Source organism: Sminthopsis crassicaudata, chromosome 1 (genome assembly GCF_048593235.1).
Source record: "Sminthopsis crassicaudata isolate SCR6 chromosome 1, ASM4859323v1, whole genome shotgun sequence".
NCBI lineage: Eukaryota > Metazoa > Chordata > Mammalia > Dasyuromorphia > Dasyuridae > Sminthopsis > Sminthopsis crassicaudata.
In genome coordinates, this window is record NC_133617.1 from 54,927,070 (window position 1) to 54,947,964 (window position 20,895).

At 43.0% G+C, this 20,895-nt stretch overlaps 1 protein-coding gene across 1 annotated transcript in view; it reads left to right on the forward strand.

Moving 5' to 3' along the window:
* The window catches only part of TMPRSS9 (transmembrane serine protease 9), an 86,022-nt gene extending 65,575 nt beyond the window's left edge, over nucleotides 1-20,447 (forward strand). The window contains exons 12-19 of the mRNA XM_074304199.1: nucleotides 315-486; nucleotides 2,531-2,802; nucleotides 3,342-3,478; nucleotides 7,438-7,969; nucleotides 11,905-12,076; nucleotides 17,792-18,057; nucleotides 19,486-19,622; nucleotides 20,059-20,447. Coding sequence (XP_074160300.1) covers nucleotides 315-486; nucleotides 2,531-2,802; nucleotides 3,342-3,478; nucleotides 7,438-7,969; nucleotides 11,905-12,076; nucleotides 17,792-18,057; nucleotides 19,486-19,622; nucleotides 20,059-20,220 — 1,850 coding nt within the window. The 3' untranslated portion in view covers nucleotides 20,221-20,447. The remainder of the gene's footprint in view (nucleotides 1-314; nucleotides 487-2,530; nucleotides 2,803-3,341; nucleotides 3,479-7,437; nucleotides 7,970-11,904; nucleotides 12,077-17,791; nucleotides 18,058-19,485; nucleotides 19,623-20,058) is intronic.
* Nucleotides 20,448-20,895: the final 448 nt, after the last annotated feature.

The window sequence follows — 20,895 nt, forward strand, 5'->3', positions numbered from 1 at the left end:
TCAGAATGAGAAGCATGGTATGGGAGCCAGGAATAAGGCCAGGAAGGGAATGAAGGCCTGTCTGGGCTGGTGTGATTGATTATCAATTGGTGGCTTGATTTCTTATGCTTAGATTATAAATACAATGTAGAAAAGACTTCAGAAATTATCTGGTCCAACAACTTTACCTGAAAGGTGAGCAGAAGTTCAGAGGGACTAACTGCTCCATCTTAAATTCAGGAACCCAGCTGGATGATTTGAAAGATCTGCTCACTGTACTTTGTTTTTGAAAAGTCTCTGACAAGTTGGACACTTTCTTTTTTGTTTCTCTGCAGAGTGTGGGGGGAGACCTGGGATGCCTAAACCAAGCAAAATCATCGGGGGATTTGATGCCATCAAGGGTGAGATTCCGTGGCAGGTCAGCCTGAAGGAAGGGTCTCGGCACTTCTGTGGAGCCACAGTGGTGGGAGAACGATGGCTGGTGTCCGCAGCCCACTGTTTCAATCAGTAAGAACCCACCTCACCCACCTGGGAAATGTGGCAGGGATTCAGCTTCTCTGACGGCTCCAGTGTTTTCACCTATCAATACAGCTTTATCCATATTCAGATTAAAATTCAGTCAGTCAGGATATGTGTTCCCAACCCAGTCTTACTCATTTATTCATCCATCCAACCAACAAACATTAATTAAATGTCAATTGTATACACAGCTCAATTTTAAGTAGATACTGATAGAAAAAAGACAATGTTTAAACATCACAAAATCATGGAATCAATGAGTAGAAAAAGACCTCAGAGGTCTTCCCATACCTCAACAAGAATCCCATTAGAACACAAAGTGATCTTTGCTCAGGCTCCTCCAGGGAAAGGGAAACTATTATCTCCTCAGGCACTTTGGGATTGCTTATGTTAGGAAGTTCTTTAATCGTTTTTCAGTCATGTCCAAACTCTCTGTGATCCCATTTTCTTCCTTCTCCAGCTCCTTTTACAGATGAGTAAACTGAGACAACCAGGGTAAAGTGACCTGCCCAGGATCACACAGGTAGGAAGTGTCTGAGCCTGAATTTGAACTCTGGAAAGTCTCTCTGACTCCAGGCTTGACACTTCATCCACTGTAGCACCACCTAGCTGTCTTAAGATTGATAAATTAATGCTATTGGCTAAGGTTGGTTAATAATATGATAGTGATAACATAATATTGATTATAATGACCAATCTTAGCTCAGAGAATTTTTCAATAAAAAGGTAGCAGGTTTATGGATGTGAGACATTATACATACTGCCAGATGCCAATCCTGAATCAGTTTTTTTTTTTTCTTTGTTTTTCTTTGTAATAATGGAGAACTCTTTAGGTGGAGGAAAAGGAGGAAATATCTGAAAATGGCTGATTTTTTTTTTAAAAGACCTTAAATAGGCAAATAAAAAAAACTAAATTAAAAACCAATAACAATACCAAAGACAATTCCACCAGGAATCTAACTCAAGCTTATGAGCCTAATTCTGTTGCCTTCCCTTTTTTGAAAATCAGGACATTTGCCTTTTTCCAATCCTACAGCGCCTCCCCTTTTCACCAAGATCTTCCAAAGATTATAAGACAACTACCGCTGACATTTCTGTTGGTACAATGCCTCCTCATGCTTAGCACAGTCCCTGGCAGGCTGTAGTGCTTAATAAATGTTTATGGGTGATTGCAATTTATCTCACCTGAGCTTAGGGACCTGAACTCACCAAGGGTAGAAATAGCTGCTATCTGACTTCTTCTCTTGACCATCACCTCCTTAGTAGCACATTATATTTTGTCTTTTCTAGTCCATAGAGTATTCTAATTGTCCCAGAAAACAACCCCCCCCAAAAAAGTCACCCTCTTTCCTTGATCCCTAATCATCATTTCTCCACCCTGACCACTTGTCCTATCCTTTTCATAAACTTCCTGTTTTCCCTTTTTTGCTACAAAAACAAAACAAAACCCTTTTGGGTGTCATTGGTTTTTCTTTCCAGCCCTGTCCTGAACTTTAGCTTGTTAAGATGTTTAGGGATCTTGATTCTTTGTCTCTCAGTCTCTCTCTCTCTCTGTCTGTCTCTGTCTCTCTGTCTCTGTCTCTGTCTCTCTGTCTCTTTCTCTCTCTCTCTCTCTCTCTCTCTCTCTCTCTCTCTCTCTCTCTCTCTCTCTCTCTCTCTCTCACACACACACACACACACACACACACACACACACACACACATCTAGGGAGAGGGCAGGATGTGAGCAAAGGTAGAAAGGTGGTAAATGGAGGGTACTTTTTGAGGGCAGAGATTCCAGGATGAAACATAGGAAATTTCTTAAGTATCTTTACATGATTGTCACTTATTATAATGAACTCAAGTGTCAGCTAGGGTGCAAACCAGTGTATTTGTCATCATTCTCTCCATCAATGAGGAGAGTTCCCAGGAGATGATGGGCTAAGATACTGGACACCCTGCCTTTCTTTCAAGGTAGACAGTTTAACCACCTCCCAAGAGCTTGGTAATGAGGATGGGTTGGGGATGTCTGTGTGGGCTTTTGTCTCTGCAGCACAAAAATGGACTTTGTGAAAGCATATTTGGGGACGACATCCCTCACAGGAGCAGATGGCAGCACTGTGAAGGTCAGCATCAAGAGTGTGGTGCTCCACCCCTCCTACAACCCTGTCATACTGGACTTTGACGTGGCCGTGCTGGAGCTGGCCAGCCCGCTCCTCTTCAACAAGTACATCCAGCCGGTCTGCCTCCCACTGGCCATCCAGAAGTTCCCTGTGGGCCGCAAGTGCATGATTTCTGGGTGGGGGAACACCCAGGAAGGCAATGGTGAGCTCTGCCAGGGGGTGGTTCCCCCAGCTGGAAAAGGACCTCAGAGCTCATCTCGTTCTGTTACCGGCTCACTGGCCGCCTGGCCTCCCCGGCATCATGCCAGTGAATTCTACCTCATTTTCGCCTTGGGTGTTGCAACAAGAAAAAGGCATGATAGGCATGAATGAAGGATCCTAAGTCTATAGGAACCTTAAGGATCATTTATTCTAACCCCTTGCGACTCAGAGGAGAAGGGATTTCTCTAAAGTCACACAAGCCATGAGGGTACAAACTTCAGTTTTCTGACTCCAAATCCAGTCCCATTTCCACTAAATGATGAGATATTTAATATATTTGAGGGTAGATGAAAATGTGGGTCAGGCACAGCAGCTCTGGGATCCCTTCTAAGTTTGAAATGATGTGATTGAATAAAATCTCAAGATACTTCCTCCAAGGCTTCCCTCTCAGGCTTATTGGATGGTCCTTCCCCTGGAATTTTGGGTAATTTGTCTAATTAACATTATCACCAGTATTAACCCATTCTTTTTCCTCCCCAGCAACCAAGCCCGAGATCCTGCAGAAGGCATCTGTGGGTATCATTGATCAAAAGACATGTAGTGTTCTCTACAATTTCTCTCTCACTGATCGCATGATATGCGCTGGTTTTCTGGAGGGGAAAACAGATTCATGTCAGGTAAGCATGGGCAAATCCTGCTGCCATCTTAACTAGCAGAAAACCCAATTCATGGTAAAACAAGGTAAAACCCAATCATGGAGTCAGAGAGATGGATGGTCCTCTGAAGGAGAGTCCAATCCAACGACAAAATAAAGGTCTTTCAATGACGTTTCCTAAGCTTTATCTCACTCCTGCACTTTTGTGCATGCTTCAAGCCAACTCCCTCCATGGAATCATAGATTTTAGACATCTCTAGATGATGAAACTTTCCCATTCCTTCAAGGATTTATTCTGGTGCCATCTTCCTCAGGAGACCTTCCATGAGTCTTCTGCAGCTAGAAGTGATTCCTCTTCTTCTGAATTCTTCTGGCCTGTTTGACCTTTTCTATGCATTTATTTCATTCTCATTTATATTTATTTGCATATACAACTCATTTCTCTACTAGGTTATCAGTCCCTTGAAGGCAGAGATTGTGTCATTTTTCATCTTTTTCCCTAGGAAATTGTATATAATTGGCATTTAACAGTCCATACTCTTTTTAATCCCAGAAAACAGGATGACTTTAGCCCAGGCTCAAGAATGAGGGTAAGCTTTATATGTAATAGAGCAAAAAATAAAATAATATATTTTTTTAAAATGAGGGTAGAATGAAGGAGCTTTCAGTACATCTATACCTAGACCTGAAACCCAATTTCCAGGACTATTCTAGAATACTAATAGTAATAAGAATAACAACTCACATTTATGTAACACTCTGATGTTTGTAAACTGTTTTTTTTTCACAAGAACTCTGCATGTTAGATAGTACAAATATTAGTACCCCATTTTACAGATGAGAAAAATAAAATTTGTTCATGGTCATTCTCAGAGTCAAGATTCAAACCCAGATATGATTCCAAATCCAACACTTCTTTCACTCCATGGTGGTGGTTGGGGACCCAGCGATTGCTAATGTTCTCTTTAAGATCCAACTTCTTACCTTCAAACAGGACTGACTGGCATCTAAACCCTCCTGGACAGATGGGTTCCAAAGACCTACAAGGCAGAAAGAGATAAGATAGCCTCCTTCTCTGTTAGCCACCCTTCCCTTCCTCCCTGTGGTCAGTGTCATTCAACATAAAGCTGAAGAGGCTACATTCAGAGGTGCCAGTTCAAATGAAGACAGAGAGGGAGAGTCCTGGTGAGTGAGGGAAGAGGCACCGCAGTGCGGCCTGACTATCCAGCTTTGCACTACTCACACTGTCAGGGTTGCTTTTGGCCTGGCAAGCCAAGCTTGCCATTTGGAGGGCAGATTCTGCTACCTGGAGAATAGCCCTTCTATTCTAACTCACATATGGCCATTGCAGAACTTCTGAGCGTTAGCCATTACTGGAATTTCTGTCCAACCATAAGCTGAAGCAACATGGCAGAAATTATGAGCACTAAAGAGAGGCATAACCCATTCTACCATGGAGAAGCCCATTTTTATTTCATCAGGCAAAATGTCTTAGAATATAACACAAAGACATTGCAGTTGAGGACGCAGACCCAGAAGTTGTAAAATGTCTAACATCCTTTTCCCACTATGGCTTAATCCATCTGCAATCTGCCTCTATCTCCCCTTATTTTATTTTATTTTTTTTATTTCCCTTTAATTCAAACAAGTAAATCTTTGAGTTTATGTGATTGGGACTCAGAGTCTGATTTTCAGCAGCTTAGAACCTGAACTCAGCTCTTGGTTTTTTAAAGACCAACTAATACATGGGCCTCCCCAGCAGGTAGCTGACCATCTCTCTCTCAGAGGCTCAGGGGTCAGCACAGCACAAGCCCTGGGAAACTTTCCCAAGCCAGGAAGGCTGGGAGGGAACTACTGACTAACAAACTCTGAGCATTCATCTAAGGACCAGCTGAGCTCAGTTCAGAGAAGGTGTCAAAAGCTGGACACAGGGACATGCATTTCTTGACTGGTTGACACATGAAAACCATGTGACTGAAGCCTAGTCGTCTGCCAGTAGAATCATATATTAACAGGATTGAAGACAGTACAAGTAAGAAAATAATTACACCAGGACTCCTGGCTCTATTTTTTTTTTCCTGAGGCTGGGGTTACATGACCTGCCCAGGGTCACATAGCTAGGAAGTGTTAAGTGTCTGAGACCAAATTTGAACTCGGGTCCTCCTGAATTCAAAGCTTGGTGCTCTATTCACTGTGCCACCTAGCTGCCCCCGAAAATAATTACATCAATAAAACAGTACAGACTAATTCAATTCACCAAAGTTACTGAACATCTATCTACTCTATACTGGAGACACAAAGATGAATAAAATGGCACAGTCCTGGGCTCAAGGAGCTTATTGGGGAAGGCAGATATGACATTTCAACAGTGAGCTATAACATGGGAGAAAGCATCCTCCTGCGGGACAAAAGAGATAGCCAGAAAAGGTGATCCAAGACCATTTGAAGAAGAAGAGAGAACCCTTGAATAGAGGAAATCAGGGAAGGCTTCATGGAGGTCAGTGTACTTGCTTTAATCCTTGAAAAAAGAGAAAGATTTTTAAAATTCCTAAAGAGGTGGATATATGTTGAATCTTCCCACATGGATTCATTTAACATTTGGAGATAGCCAAAGGAGGGATTTTGCTATTTAAGGAAAACTAAGTAAATCCCTTTGGGGTAGGAATGGGTTTTGTACAAAGTAAAGGCTCCATCCTTCCTGTCTGACTCCTGCCCACTCCACCATCTTGACTGGTATATGTTCTCCATTAGTGCTTGCTCCCAGGTCAGTTGGTTTGGGCCCAGCCCTCATGCTGGAGTCACAGACCAGTTTGGCTCTCCAAATATTTAGGGGGCTATGAAGCAATGGGTGAGAATCAAGAGAAGAACAGCCCAAATGAAGATGAAACTGAGACCCAAAGAGGTTTAAGACCTGCCCACATTCAACAGCTATGAAGTTTCCAGGACAGAATCTGAAGCTAGGTCTTACGGACTCCCAATCCACTACATAACACTATCTGGTCCAACCCTTTTATGTGACTATTGGAGAAACCATGACCTAGAAACAGTAACTAACTTGTGAATAATCACAAATACCCTAAATGGTGGGGTTGAGGCCTTTTGATCCCAAATCTGATGCTTTTCAAGGAAACAGAAGTCATTGCATAATGCAGAGAGTGAACTCATCAAGTATGGGGCTCTTGGCCATTCTAGTATTCTTTCTTTCAAGAAAGTAGTTTGACTCTCAGCTCTGCTACTACTACCTGGATGTTCTTAAGACAGTCGCTTACTTTTATGGGCCTGATGATTCAAATGTCAAATGAAGGAGTTATTTTGTATTATGAAATATTTCTCAGTTTTGACATCTTCTGTACTCGGGGTTCTCCCAGCTCTGACCTCCTGTGTTCTAAGGATCCTCCCAACTCTGACATCCTGTGTACTAAGAGCCCAGCTTCCTGACATCTTCTGTTCTCCCAATTCTAAATCCCATGCTCTTATGAATGTTTGGACCAAACACCCTATTTTTGATGTTTTAACTGAGCAGTTCTCCAGAATTATAGACAAATTGAAAAGAGGTTCCCAGATGCTCCGAGAAAGTTATCTCCCTGAGGAAACTAGGGCACATAGAGTAAAAAGATTTGTGGGGAAAAAAAAAAAAAAGATTTGTGCAAGGTTATACAGTCATGAGCAATGAACAAACACACTTATTAAGTATCTACTATGTACCAGGAACTGAATGTTAAAGACACAAAGAAAAGCAGGAATAGGTTTTGTCCTTCACAGTCTAACACAGTTAAGTACATGAAAAGCCATCAATTCAAATAGAGGCACCATTAAATAAGGCTCCTTCTTCTAAAAAGAGTCCAGAAAGAAGGACAAGAAAGTCTAGAACAATGGGGGATCTAAGAAAATCCCTTAAGCCATGACTTAGCAATTCCCTTAACCAGTCAGGGGCAATCCTCCTGTACTTTAGGATCTCAGTTTTCTGTGTTTCTTCCCTAGGGTGACTCTGGGGGGCCACTGGCCTGTGAAGAAACTCCAGGAGTGTTTTATCTAGCAGGGGTTGTGAGCTGGGGGATTGGATGTGCTCAAGCTAAAAAGCCTGGAGTGTACTCCCGGATGACCAGACTCAAGGACTGGATAGTGGACATCATCTCACCCCGCCTGCAGGCTGGCTCCACCCTTTCACCTGAGAAAACACCTATCATTACCAGCCACCCCCTAGGAGGAACTTTAACTACCACAACTGTGACCACCAGCAAACTGACTCCTCAACCAACTAGCAAAACCACCCCCAAATCAACCAGCAAAACCACCCTTCAGGTCACCAGCAAACCTACCAGTCAGCCTACCAGCAAGACCACTCTGAAGATGACTATCGAACCTTTGACCAGCAAAACTACCCCACACGCTACCAGTGAAACTACGACTAGAAGGTCTACCAGTGTGATCATCCCAACAATCAGGACCACCAGTAGTAAGCCGCCCACTCCAGCACAAACCCACCAACCGGCCACACCCATTCAGCTTCCAGGTACAGTCACAGTAGGAAAAAATTAGTTTGGGTGTATGGTCTTATGGACCATTACCATTCTCAGACAGTATCAATCATGCCAGTTAGAGGTCACCTTCAGGGAGCCGCACCCTAACAAGGGATGTTCACTTACTTGTATTCTGGGCTCACAAATCATGGCAGCTCAGTTCTTAGGGACACAGACCTAGACCTGGAAGGATCTTTAGAGATCATCTAATCTAACTCCCTCCTTCTTTTACAGATGAGAGACTGAGACAGAGGTTCAGTTACCTAGGGTAACTGGGGTCTCACAGGGAGTATAGATTAGAGCTTAAACTGAATTTCAAGTGCTCTTAGCCAACATGCTTTCCATGAGAATAGGCTACCTATCTTTATTCATCCAATGAAAAAGTAAGAAAACTCCAATTTGGCAAGCACTGACTGTATAAAACCAAGGTTAAGAGGGAGATTTGACTGGAATCCCCAAAGTGGAGGAGGCCTGGCCTGGAATGGGAAGCCACTTCTGACCCTTTGCTGGACAATAGTTTTCTCATTCTTGAGTCATGTTTGCTTCTGTTCTGTTGATCTATTTTCTCAATCATTTGAATCTAACATGGATATGGCTCTTTAAGGTTTACCAAGTATTTTACATATGTAGTATTTCATTGCATTCTCACAATGGCCCTTGCAGATAGGAGACTGTAATCATCCCTTTTTTATAGAAAAGGAAATTGAATCTGAAAAATATAACGTGATTTACTCAGGATCACACAACTAGTAAATGTTCAAGGTAGGATTTGAACTCAGGTTATCAACATCATCATCATCATCATCATCATCAAAATCATCATCATTATGCTAAATCCTTTACAATTATTATCTCATTTAATCCTCAAAACAACTCTGGAAAGTAGGTTCTGGTACTTTGCCCACTTTTATGAGTGAATAATCTGAGGCACACAGGGTTAAGTGAGTTGTCCAGTGAATAAGCATCTGAGGCTGGATTTCCAAGTATGAGATGAGAGAAGCCTGAGTTTTAGGAGACTACAGCCTCAATATGGGGGCAGCTAGGGGTGCCATATAGCATAATGCCAGCCTCAGAGTTAGAGAAACTCCTCTTTCTGAGTCTCAGATGGCTACTGCCATGTGACCCTGAGCAAGTCACTTACCTGTGTTTGCCTTAGTTTCCTCATCTGTAAGTTGAACTGGGGAAGGAAATGGCAAACCACTCTAGGATCTCTGCCAATAAAACCCCAAATGGAGTCATGGAGAGTGAGATACGACTGAACAATAATAGAACACCACAGCTCATAAAAGGCAGCCGGGGTCATGGTACCCCAAAAAGCCAATGAGATTGTGGTCTGCAGTGAGTGGCTTCCCTTCCAGAGTGCAACTTTACTTTGCCTTGGTCAGACCAAAACTAGAGTACTACGTTTGGACTGAGCATTCCAGTTTGGATAAGATGGATAAGTTTGGATAAGACTGACCAGAATGATAAAACAACATAAAAAAGTAGATGCAGATCTTATCTCTAATTCCTACCTTTGTGCTATTAGGAAAGCCACTGGACCTCCTAGTGCCTCAGTTTCCTCAACTGTACAATGAGGAAATTGGATGAGATGACTTTTGAGGTTCTTCTATCTACCTGTTCAAGGTGGTTGTGTGGATGAAATGAGATATTTGTAAAGAACTTAGTGCATTGCCTGGTACATAGTAAGTGCTCTATAAATGCTTATTCCTGGACTTTTCCCTCCCCCTCCTAGCTTTAGATCTATGATTCTTAGGAATGAAGACTCTTGAGCCTAGACCATAGGATGATTAATTAAAAGAACAGTGGCTATTAGCCTAGGGAAGACTCAGGAGCCACATGACAGCTGTCTCTAAGTATCTGAAAAGTTGACAGGTCCAAGAGGAATTTAATTTGTTTGGTTTAACCATATGGGTAGAGTGATTAGCTTTGGTAGATGTGATCATCGTATTTGTCTGTGGTATAAGGAAAAACTTCCCACTGATTAGAATAGTCCCAAAATGGAATGCCCTGAGAGGTAGTGAGCTCCCCCTACTCAGATCTTCTTCAAGTAGAAGCCAGATGACCACTTAGTGGGTATGTTGTGGAAGAGATAAGTTTTGGGGGTATTTTAGACTAGATCCAATTCAAAAATTATATGATTCAAGAGCTGATAGTCCACCTATATCTGAGCAGGAATCCTTCCTGTAATGCCACTGACAAATGGCCATCCACTCAAAGACCTCCACTGATGAAAAACTCACTACCTCTGGAGGCAGCTTATCCACTTTGGGGTAAGTTCCAAAAGTCAGGCAATTTCCCTTTTTACTGAAACTAAATCTGCTTCTCTCCACATTCCCTATAATGATTCTATTAGCAAAATAAACCTAAACCCTCTTCCATATATGATAGCCCAATAGGTTCTAGAGTAATAAATGGTTATCACAACTGACATTTATATAGTGACTTGAAGATTGAAAAACTTTTACATAGACTGATAATGTCTGCTTTAGATCTTCTCTCCTTCACCCAGTTTCTTCTACTGAACTTCCTATTAGATGGTCTATAGTCCTCTCTTTTTCCTGATGCCCTTCCCTGGGTGCCCTCCATCTTGTCTAGAGTCAATCATTCCTTGCAAACTTTACATTCCTTCCACAAGCCAAGTGGAGAAATGTAATATCAACACAAAATTAGGGAACTCAAGCTCGGGCAACTGGCTAATGGTTACTAGAGATCAGCCATAATCCATGTCAATAGATGGGTCTTGGATTGATCTTTATGATTCCAAAATAAAATCTTGTTCATTTTATAGAATTCTGAATGGAAAGGGACGGGACCTTAGGGGGTCATGATTGAACCTCAATGGACTCCAGTTTCCATGAAATAAGGTTATATTAGTATCATCATTATTAACAAGGCACTTTTCCCCAAACCACCAGAGAAGCAGGTAGTGCCCATGTCCCTCCAAAAGTAACTTTCAGAGCCAGATTGTGGGATCATTGATTTCTAGCTGAAAGGGGCCTTACCCTAATAGTCATCTTGTTTTTTCCCCTCCTTTTATAGATGAAGAAACAGATCCAGAGAGATTAAATGATGTCCAATATTACATAAAATAGCTCAGGGAAGATCTGAGATTTGAACCTTGATTCCAAATCTTGCACCCTTTCCCCTGCCTCCTGACTCCAAATTCAGTGCTCTTTCCACTAAAAGATAATAATACACTGCTCTTTGCAGAGTATATTATAAATATCTCATGTGACTTTCACAACCACGCTGGGATGTAGATTTTTTGTTTGTTTGTTTGTTTTTTAATCTCCATTTTACAAATGAAGGAGCAGGAACATGTACATGACTTGTCTGTGGCCACATTACTAGTAAGTGTCTGAGGCAGGATCTGCACTCAGGTCTCCCTGATTCTAAGACTTTATTACCAGGGGCAACTACTGGTTTTAGACACTTAACACTTCCTAGCTGTGTGACCCTGGGTAAGTCACTTAACCCCAATTGCCTAAGGGGGAAAAAAACAAAAAACCTATTACTTTACAGAACTCGCTACAAAAAGATGTTCTCAGGTTGCTTTTATACCTGACCCCCAGTGATTCTATGAATATTCCTGACAAATGACTCTTCTGCTAATGACAGGCTTTGCTATCTCCCCAGGCAGCCCATTCCATTTTAAGAGAAATTCATTCAGAGGCTCTCCCTTCTGTAAAGCCAAATTTAGGCTTCTAGTGACTGACAACAACCCACTGGTCCAAGCGCGCTCTCTCGGAGCCACCAGGCACCATTGTGACCCTTCTTCCCGATGGCAGCCTAGAATTACTCTCTGTGGAAGCTCGGCTCTTTTCTCTGCTTCCCCATGGCGTGAGGAGGAGGGGGGAGGGCTAGGAGGGCAGCTGGCTGCTGGGGTCCCCATGCATTCTGTCTCTGCCCTCTACCCTCTCTCCAGACTGCGGTGTCTCTGCGGTGGGCACCCTCACCAAGATTGTGGGTGGCAGCGCTGCCAGCCGTGGGGAATGGCCCTGGCAGGTCAGTCTCTGGCTGAGGAGGAAGGAACACAAGTGCGGGGCGGTGCTGATTGCGGACAGGTGGCTGCTCACTGCCGCTCACTGTTTTGACGTGTAAGTTCATCTGATGGGACCAAGCGGAGTTTGGGGGAGAAGGGTGGGAGAGGGAATTCAGTTTCCTCATCTGTAAAATGAGTGGGGGGCAGGGGGAGTCTGCAAGTCACAACTTTTGGCTTCTTCTAGGAGCGTTCCCTCTGCCTCTCTGGTAGCACCTAGCAGCTCCAGCCTAGCAGCAACATTCTCTCCTTTGGAGATCAGGGGTTCCATGGATAAGCAAAGAAATAAGCCAAATAGTCCCACTGGCTGTAGTTCATCATGGAAGAGGGAAGTGAGGAGACCCCAGGAAAGTCCTGAGGTATCTCCATACTAGCTGAGTTTCTTCACTGTTTCCTAGATCTGCCTAGTAGGTTTGCACCTTCCCCTGTCACCTCCTGAGTCTGGATCATCTCTGGTGCTTGTTTCTCTTTTTGATTCAATTCAATCAACATTTATGGGAACACCAAGATAGTTAAGATACAATAAACAACCTTGGACACAGTTCTTCATCTGTAAAATTAAGGGGTTGAACTCAATAGCGTCAAGAAATATCCTGGAAGAGCCCTTCCAGCTCTAAATCTCTGTTCCCATGTATCCTGTCCCCCCAAAAAGCAATGAGTTTTAGATTGGCATGGCCTATACTTGATGAAGTCCCTTTAGATTTGGGACAACCATCTTTCTAAGGAGCCTTTCTAGAATTTCCAATGTAAACTCATAGACAAGACTTGGCAGATTTCATTCTCTTCCAGATACTGACATTTAACTTTCTCCAGACATGTGGTATTTCCCTCAGTCTCCATGATCATTCCCAGATTGCTGACAATGGGTCCAGCTTTTTCCATACCCAAGGTTGTCATTTTTTCTGATCCTGGTAATTTGAATTCATCAAGAATCATCAGGTGCTCTATTCCTGTCTCCTGAACTTATTTATCTCAGGTACACTATGGCACTTGTCCTGTTAGCTATCTTTGTTCTGCCCTTTCCAGAACAAAGCTCCTTCTTCTTGTCAGAGAAAATGGAAGCAAAATAAAAAAAATGGGCAGGTCTAATCTCTCTGTTGTTTGTTCTCATTGCTCTATTCCCCTAAGAGCAAGAGTTTATGCCTTCTTGGTTTCTACTCTGTCCCCTAACATAAACAAGACAAAATAACCAAAACTGAGCCCCAAACTCTTTCTGTTGTCCTTGGCTTTCCTGACCAGCTTCAGCTCATTTTGATCATTAGCTCTTCTAACACTATTTTTTATAGGATTTCATGCCAAGGTATTATGTTCATCTCTTCTGTGTTTTGGCCTTGCTTCTACCACTTGGACATTTCTTTTTCAAATATAAGTAGGTTAGTGAGTTCCCTTTACATCTATGTCAGTTTCTTCAGACAAATACTATTTTTAAAGGAAATTGGGGAAACCAAAGAACTGACAGAAGATAATTTCCTGTAGCAGCAGGATTAACAACATACAAACCTTTGTGAAAGAGGGCACCTTTCCAGTCTGGTCCAAACTGGACCAATCTGTCCTGTATGTGTCCTTTGATCTTCCATCCCTGGATCGCCCTTTCTTGACTCCCATTGTATCATAGTATCAGCACCACTTAACACAGTACCTGACACATAGGAAGTCCTTAGATTAATCAAAGGATACTTGTTATCAACAGATGAGAATGCCAATGACTCCTCCAAATACAGACCTCCAAATATGTGCTTATGTATTTTACACAAAGTACTTACAACCTGTGTCAATCAATCAAGTTATTAAGCACTTTCCATGTGCCAGACACTGTGTTAGTTAGTGGTGATACAAAGCCTAAAACAAGCCTTACTATCACCTAAGAGATGATCTCAAAAGGGCCAGGAGCAGAAAGAGCCTCTCAAAGCACCATAATTTTGACATTCTTTTGAATGATAAACAGGAACTCTAGACTCAGTTCCAGGCTTACAACTTGTACTCCCTTACACTTAGGAGCTACACTGTGTGATGTGAATTTTAAAAACATTCTGTAGAGTGAAAGTGGTAGAGTATTGCATGTCCTCGTGAAGAGGTTAAAAGGAGATAGCCCAAGATACAAATGATTAACAGGAAATTCTGTCTTATTTACAAATCTCTCTGGAACCTCTTGGATAGCATCTCTATACAAACTTTGTTTTATGACCCTGATTATGTATAAAAAGAATCTCTAAAATTAATCATTTGTGTCTCAGGTTATCTCCTTTAACCTCTCCTAAGACAGGAATTTCCTGTTAATCATTTGTATCTTGGGCTATCTCCTTTTAACCTCTTCATCCAGGACTCTCGATTTCAAGGCCAGGGTTTGTTCACCTGTTCTAGAAGGCCTCTTTCATGTCTTTATCCTGGTTTGTTTTGTATTATAGTTATTTCTTTGTGTTCAGTGGTTTTAGATGACTAATTCTTCATGACCCCATTAGGGGTTTTTCTCGAAAAGTTACTGGAGTGGTTTGTTGTTTCCTTCTCCAGATCATTTACTAATGAGGAAATGGAGTCAAATAAGATTAAGTGATTTGCCCAATGTAACATAACTAATAGGTGTTTGAGGCTAGATTTGAACTCAGGAAGATGAGTTTTCATGACTCCAGGCCTGGTACGCCATGTACTAAGGTGCTATTTAGCTTCCTTTTTTGTATTGTACATCCCTCTTAGAAAGCTTCTTGAAAACAGGGACTACATTTTATTTATCTTTGTATGTCCTCTAACAACCATAGGATCTTGCATACAGTAGGCACTCAGTAAATGTGTTACTTTGTCAGAAGTATCTCCTCAAAGAAGCCTTTCTTGATTACCCTCCCCAGGAGAGCCTTCCCTCTTTGTTTTAAGCCAGAGTAGCTGGACTTAAATGTAGTCATGTCCAAAAGCAAAATGTTATGAAGAAATGGATGAGGGAGAGGGCATTGCAACTTTCTAAATTGGTTATCTTGGACACCCTGAAAACAAGTGTTCAACATGAGGTTCCATTAGATTTAAGAAAAGTTTTCCCTGAGAAAACTGGTCTTCAGTTTTCCCACTTCAAATGAATTCAGTAAACACTTATTAAGCACCCACTATGTGCCAGGCACTGGTGCTAAGTGCCAGGAATACAAAAAGAGGCAGGAGACAGTCTCTACCGTCACTGCAGTGACCAATCATGATTGTAGAAGCCCAGTGATGAAGCAGATTAAACAGCTCTTAAAAGAGCTGGACTGAAGGTACAGAATGAGATATATTTTTGGACCTGGAAGATGTGAAAATGTGTTTTGTTTGCCCACAATTGTTTAAGGAGGAGGGGGGAAGGGCAATGCTGAGATAGTACAGTGAATAGAGCACCAGCCCTGAAGGCAGGAGGACCTGAGTTCAAATGTGATCTCAGACCCTTAACACTTCCTAGCAAGTCACTTAACCCCAATTGCCTCAACAAAAAAAAAAAAAGGGGGGGGGGAATGTTGTTTTTCCATTGGAGGTGGGTGGGAATGGGAGAAAATTAATACTTTATTTTTTAAAATTTAATTAAGCAATTAATTTAAATTCTAAATTTTAAAAATTAATTTAAATTCTAAATTTTAAAAATTAAATTTACATTTAATATACAGGAGAATGAAAATGACTTGTCCCAGGTAACACCGCTATTGAAAATTCAAACTGGGTCTGATTCCAAATGCAGCTACAATATATCCTTCCCCTAGTCCCTCCTCTAGGAAGACGTCACACTTGCTCACAAGAAAGATCTGAAAAAAAGTTCCTGAAAGCTCTCTGGTTCCCTCTGCTGCTGCCGCTAGGCTCAGCAAAGTGCCAGCTCCCGAGGATGCTCAAAAGCCGCTAGCTTCTGGGCTGATTCTTTGCAAGCGGAAACATACCTCCATTCCTCCTCATCCTCACTGCCTGAGAGCCAACTCCTTGACAGGTGCCTGAAATGCTGCCTTTAGAATCGGATCGGGGTTTGAATCTTGTCTCAGGCGTGTAATCAGGCTGATTAAACTGCCTAATAAATAACTTGCCTAATTAATTCACTAAAACTCTCAGCCAGTTTCCTCAGCTGTAAAATGGGGATAATGTGCACACCTTCCTCCCGGTTGTCCTGAGGATCAAAGGAAATCTATATAAGGGGCTTTGAATACCTTAAAGTTGATATAGGGGCAGCTATAGCTATATATAAAGTTGATATAGGGGCAGCTATATATAAAGTTGATATAGGTGCAATGGATAGAGCACCAGCCCTGAAGTCAGGAGGACCTGAATTCAAATCTGGTCTCAGACACTTAACACTTTCTAGCTGTGTGACCCTGGGCAAGTCACTTAACCGCAGCCTCAGGGGGGGGGGAAAGTTGATATAAATATTAGTTATGAGTGGGAGTAATTAATAACTTTTGAGATAACAAGTAAAGGGAACAATCACCTAGAACTAAATGTTTATTTTCATGATTCCCTATAAAAATCTAAAGAAGTGTTTTCATCAAAGCTCAGATGTAGTTTATCCAGAAGCTGTTGCATATTTTGTTAGAATCATAGATTGAGAGGGGGAAGAGACTCAGAATCTTGGATCTAGGACTAGAGGAGCCTCCAGAGAGCAACGCCCACAGGCCAGAGAAGTAAATGACTTATGAGGTAGAATTTGAACCCAAATCCTCTGACTCTAAAGATTCTGGATCTTTTTTTACAACATAGCTTCTCAAATGTGGACATACTTCTGGGAAGCTTTATAACTGGTTCAAATTCCATCCCCTATTAGAGCCTCAGAAAGCAATTCTGTCAGAATATCCTTTAGAGCTTTGGTGCAGTGTGCTTGGTATTTAAATTAGCTTCTTGGTGGACCCTTTGACCTTAACTCTTAGAGATTCTCCTCTTGCTGGTTCATTCTAGATCAGGCGGTCTCCCTTTCCCCCACCCCCTCCCCTGGGTTTGCCACATGTAGTGAAAATGGGGCCCTTAGTTCCACTGGAAGGAAAGGTTACATTTGGTGAAGTGCTTATCCATATCATATCATCTAAGATTCAGACATAGCCTGTGGTGTACAGAGATGATATCCACTTTATAGACGAGGAAACAAGCTCAAATGAGTAATAAAACTAAACCTTGGACTCGGGTCTTCTAGCTGGTCACATTCTTTCCACTACCTTTCAGATGATTAACTAATGTGATTGCTGAATGCTCTCTACAGGAAATGGGAGTCAATTCATATAGGACATTCAAAATTAGGTTTCTGCATTTAGGGCAGAAAAGTGCTGCTTGTGCTTTACCAGGGCTGATCTGATGGAGACCATAAACTTCCAAGGCTGCTGCCCTCCTGTCAGCTGCATATGTTTGGGATCCACTCAACTACCACCTCCTCAAAGAAGCCTTCCCCGATTGCCCTATGCATGGTGGGAAAAGAACTTGCTTTGCTTAAGGGCTCCTTGGATTTTAGCCCCAGCTCTGCCATTCGGCATCTTTCTAATAATCTCCTTGAGCCCTTCTGACTATTTAGTCTTTTCTCCTTCAATTAAATTTCTTGAGGACATTCGGTATCTTTTTTTTTCCATCTCCAATAATTCTCAGAAGTTTATTGTGCAGAATAGCTACTTATTGGGGGTGGAAGAAACTTCTTTGCTCTGGAAATTAGGAGTCAGGGCAGACCATGAACAGGTGCCTTAATCTGAACCTCAGTTTGCTCAGCTGTAAAATGCTATTTGCAGTCCCTAAGGTAGGAAAATGCTTAATAAGATTGGTAGCTATAGGCAAGAATGTAGTAGTGAAATTCTCCTCATGGCTTCAGTTACAGTGACCCTAACCTATGGGTGGCCTTTCTGGGGACAGCCTCCCTGAGTGGTATGGATGGGAAGGTCGAGAAGGTGTACCGCATCTACAAGCACCCATTCTACAATGTCTACACCTTGGACTATGATGTAGCCCTCCTAGAACTCTCTGCCCCCGTGAAATACACCAGTGTCATCAAGCCCATCTGCCTCCCAGACCACTCTCATCTCTTCACTGAAGGCACCAAGTGTTTCATCACAGGCTGGGGCTCCATCCGGGAAGGAGGTAGGGAAATGGTCCATTACAGCTCACACCACCCTATCCACCCCATTGCAGTCCCTCTAATCCAAGGCTCAGCTAGGCAGAGTAAGCCAAGCTCAGTCGGTTTACTAATAAGCTCTACAGAATAACTGACCCTGACTGGCCCCATTCCCTGACTTTAAATCCAACACACTCTGGTAAGGGGGAGGAAGGGGAAAATGAGAACAGGGAGTGGGAATGGGGAGAATAAGCATTTATTATACACCTACTTTCTGAGAAGGGGCAGATGGGTGGCAGTGGATGGAGCACTGAGTCTGGTGTGCGGAAGACACATCATCTGCTTCAAATCTGACCTCACTATGTGAGCATGGCCAAGACACAACTCAATTTCCGCATCTGTAAAATGAACTGGTCAACATTAAGCCACTTTTTGCCATGATAACCCCCAATGGGGTCAGGAAGAGTGGGATCCAACCACAAAATGTTCCAGGGTCTGCTGAGCACTTACAATTATTTTTGGTAATGAGGGAGAAATCAAGTAGGTCTCCAATCATGTCTCATTCCCATAGGTTATAAGTCCAATGAGCTCTAAAGCCAGCGTCAGAATATGTGGGTCTGAATCCCCGCTTAGCCTGTTTGCTCATGTGCAGTGAAGCTGTTGATCCAGATGACCTCCAAGGACCCGCCCCTCTGAAAGGCTCATCACCACCCCCTGTGTGACTGTAACTGACTGTCAACACAAGAGGCAGCACATAATCCTCAATCAGTTCCTCTGCCCTGGGTGACTGACTATAGCTGACCTACATCCATCCATTGGTTAGACCCAGACACATTTTAGGAAGAATGAGTTTACATGTCACCATGACCGTGAAGGGTCTTGAATTCCAAGTGTGAATTCCCTTTTTTTAGGAAGGTCTTGGAGCACTTTGAGCTAGAAGAGAGTTAAAGATTTGGGCAAAAATGGCCTGCTCAAACTACAAATTTGGGACACACTGACCAGATCACGGAGTAAGCTGAGGGGAAATGGGAGAGGAGGCTAGAAATGGGAGAGGAAACAAGGATGTGGCTGGCCTGAAATGCATGTGTGTGTGTATATACATATAAACATACACATATGTGTATGTTAGGAGTTATTTATTTATGGAAAAGATTCTAGAGGCTTCCTAAGAGTTCCCCTGGTGCATTTAAAATAAGCTTTAGTTAACAACAATAAAAAAATCAACATGGAACTTTTCAAAAAAAAAAAAAGATTTGGGCAGAGCATGACATGTTCAAATATGAGATGGGCTCATTCTGCAAAAAAACCAACAAGCCTAAGCTATAGAAAGGCAGACTTTGGGGGTTATAAAGAAAAACTAGCTGTTGTCCAAAAGACGCCCACACCCGAGTCCCTCCCAGGAGATGCTGGGTGGCCCTCCTCCGGGCCACCGATAACTCCATTCTGTTGAACAGGGCTGATGGCGAGACACTTGCAGAAAGCTGTGGTGAACATCATCGGAGAAGAGACCTGCAGGAAGTTCTACCCCATCCAGATCAGTAATAGAATGCTGTGTGCTGGCTTCGCCCAGGGAGGTGTGGACAGCTGCTCGGTGAGCCCCAACCCTGCCCCCCCATCTCCTGCACTGTCCCCAGGTTCCAGAGGCAGCTCCATCTGGAGCCAGCACTCCACACAGACACCATCCCACTACACTTTGCATTTGACCATATTTAACTGGAGGCACATTCACACCTATTCTCATTTGTAAAACTACAATAACTCAGTTCTTATGGGGAAAGGGCTTTATAACCCTTCAGAACAGTTTAACCACTCTATGTGGAAGGAGGTATCATTCTCATTTTAGATTGGTGACACAACCAGCTAGTGGCTGAGCTAGGACTGCTGCCTGAAACTCCCAATTCCTATGCATCTCGCTAGCAGTAACCCCACCTTGTCCTTGGGAGCCCCAGCAGGGCAGAGGGTGGTCTGTCTTCTCCAGGCCCCACCAGCTCAGCTCTATGACCCTCTTGCTTCTCTCATCCTTCCAGGGTGATGCCGGGGGGCCGCTGGCTTGCAAGGAGCCCGCCGGGAGATGGTTTCTTGCCGGGGTCACCAGCTGGGGGTACGGCTGTGCCAGGCCATACTTCCCGGGTGTCTACTCCAAGGTGACGGCTGTGAGGGGCTGGATCAGGCAGAACATCAGACTGTGACTGGCCAGGAAGATCAGGAGGCACATGACTAGCCTGAAGACTCCCCTGGCTTCAGGAATCAACCTGAAGCAGGCAGTGGCTGCTGACCCTAAGGAGCATCCTGTCTCCTTATGTTGAACAGCAGTGATAGCCTGAAAGCCAAGAACCATCCCTAGTGGTAACTGATGGAATGGCGGTCTCTGCCACCGGGGTGGGTTTAGGGCAGGGGAGGGGAGGGCAGTTGCATTAACATGGTGCAATTTTATTAGACTTTTATACACGTAAACACAACCTGTTTCAGACTCTAGCTTGTGGGGGACGAGTGAATGATTCAGCCCTCCCTCCACCCTCTTAAGGCCACCCTTAGTCCAAGAGTAAGACTGCTGGGACAAGACCCATTACTTACTAGCACTAGTCACAGGCAGTGAATGTTGGAATTCTGTGCCTCTCTCTCCCCAGGGCTGAGGACAGGGGATCTTGAACATATTAGTCAGCACTGAATAAATGTTTGCTGAATTTTACTCTACTACTTGGGTGACCGAGGACTAATCATTTCACCTCTTGGAGACTCATTTTATTCATTGTAAAGTAGAGCTAAAACTTTAATACTTCATACTACCTGTTACACCTTACAAAACTGCATTGTAACCCTTCAAGTGCTATAGATATGTGAATTATTTCAGTCATCATTATTCC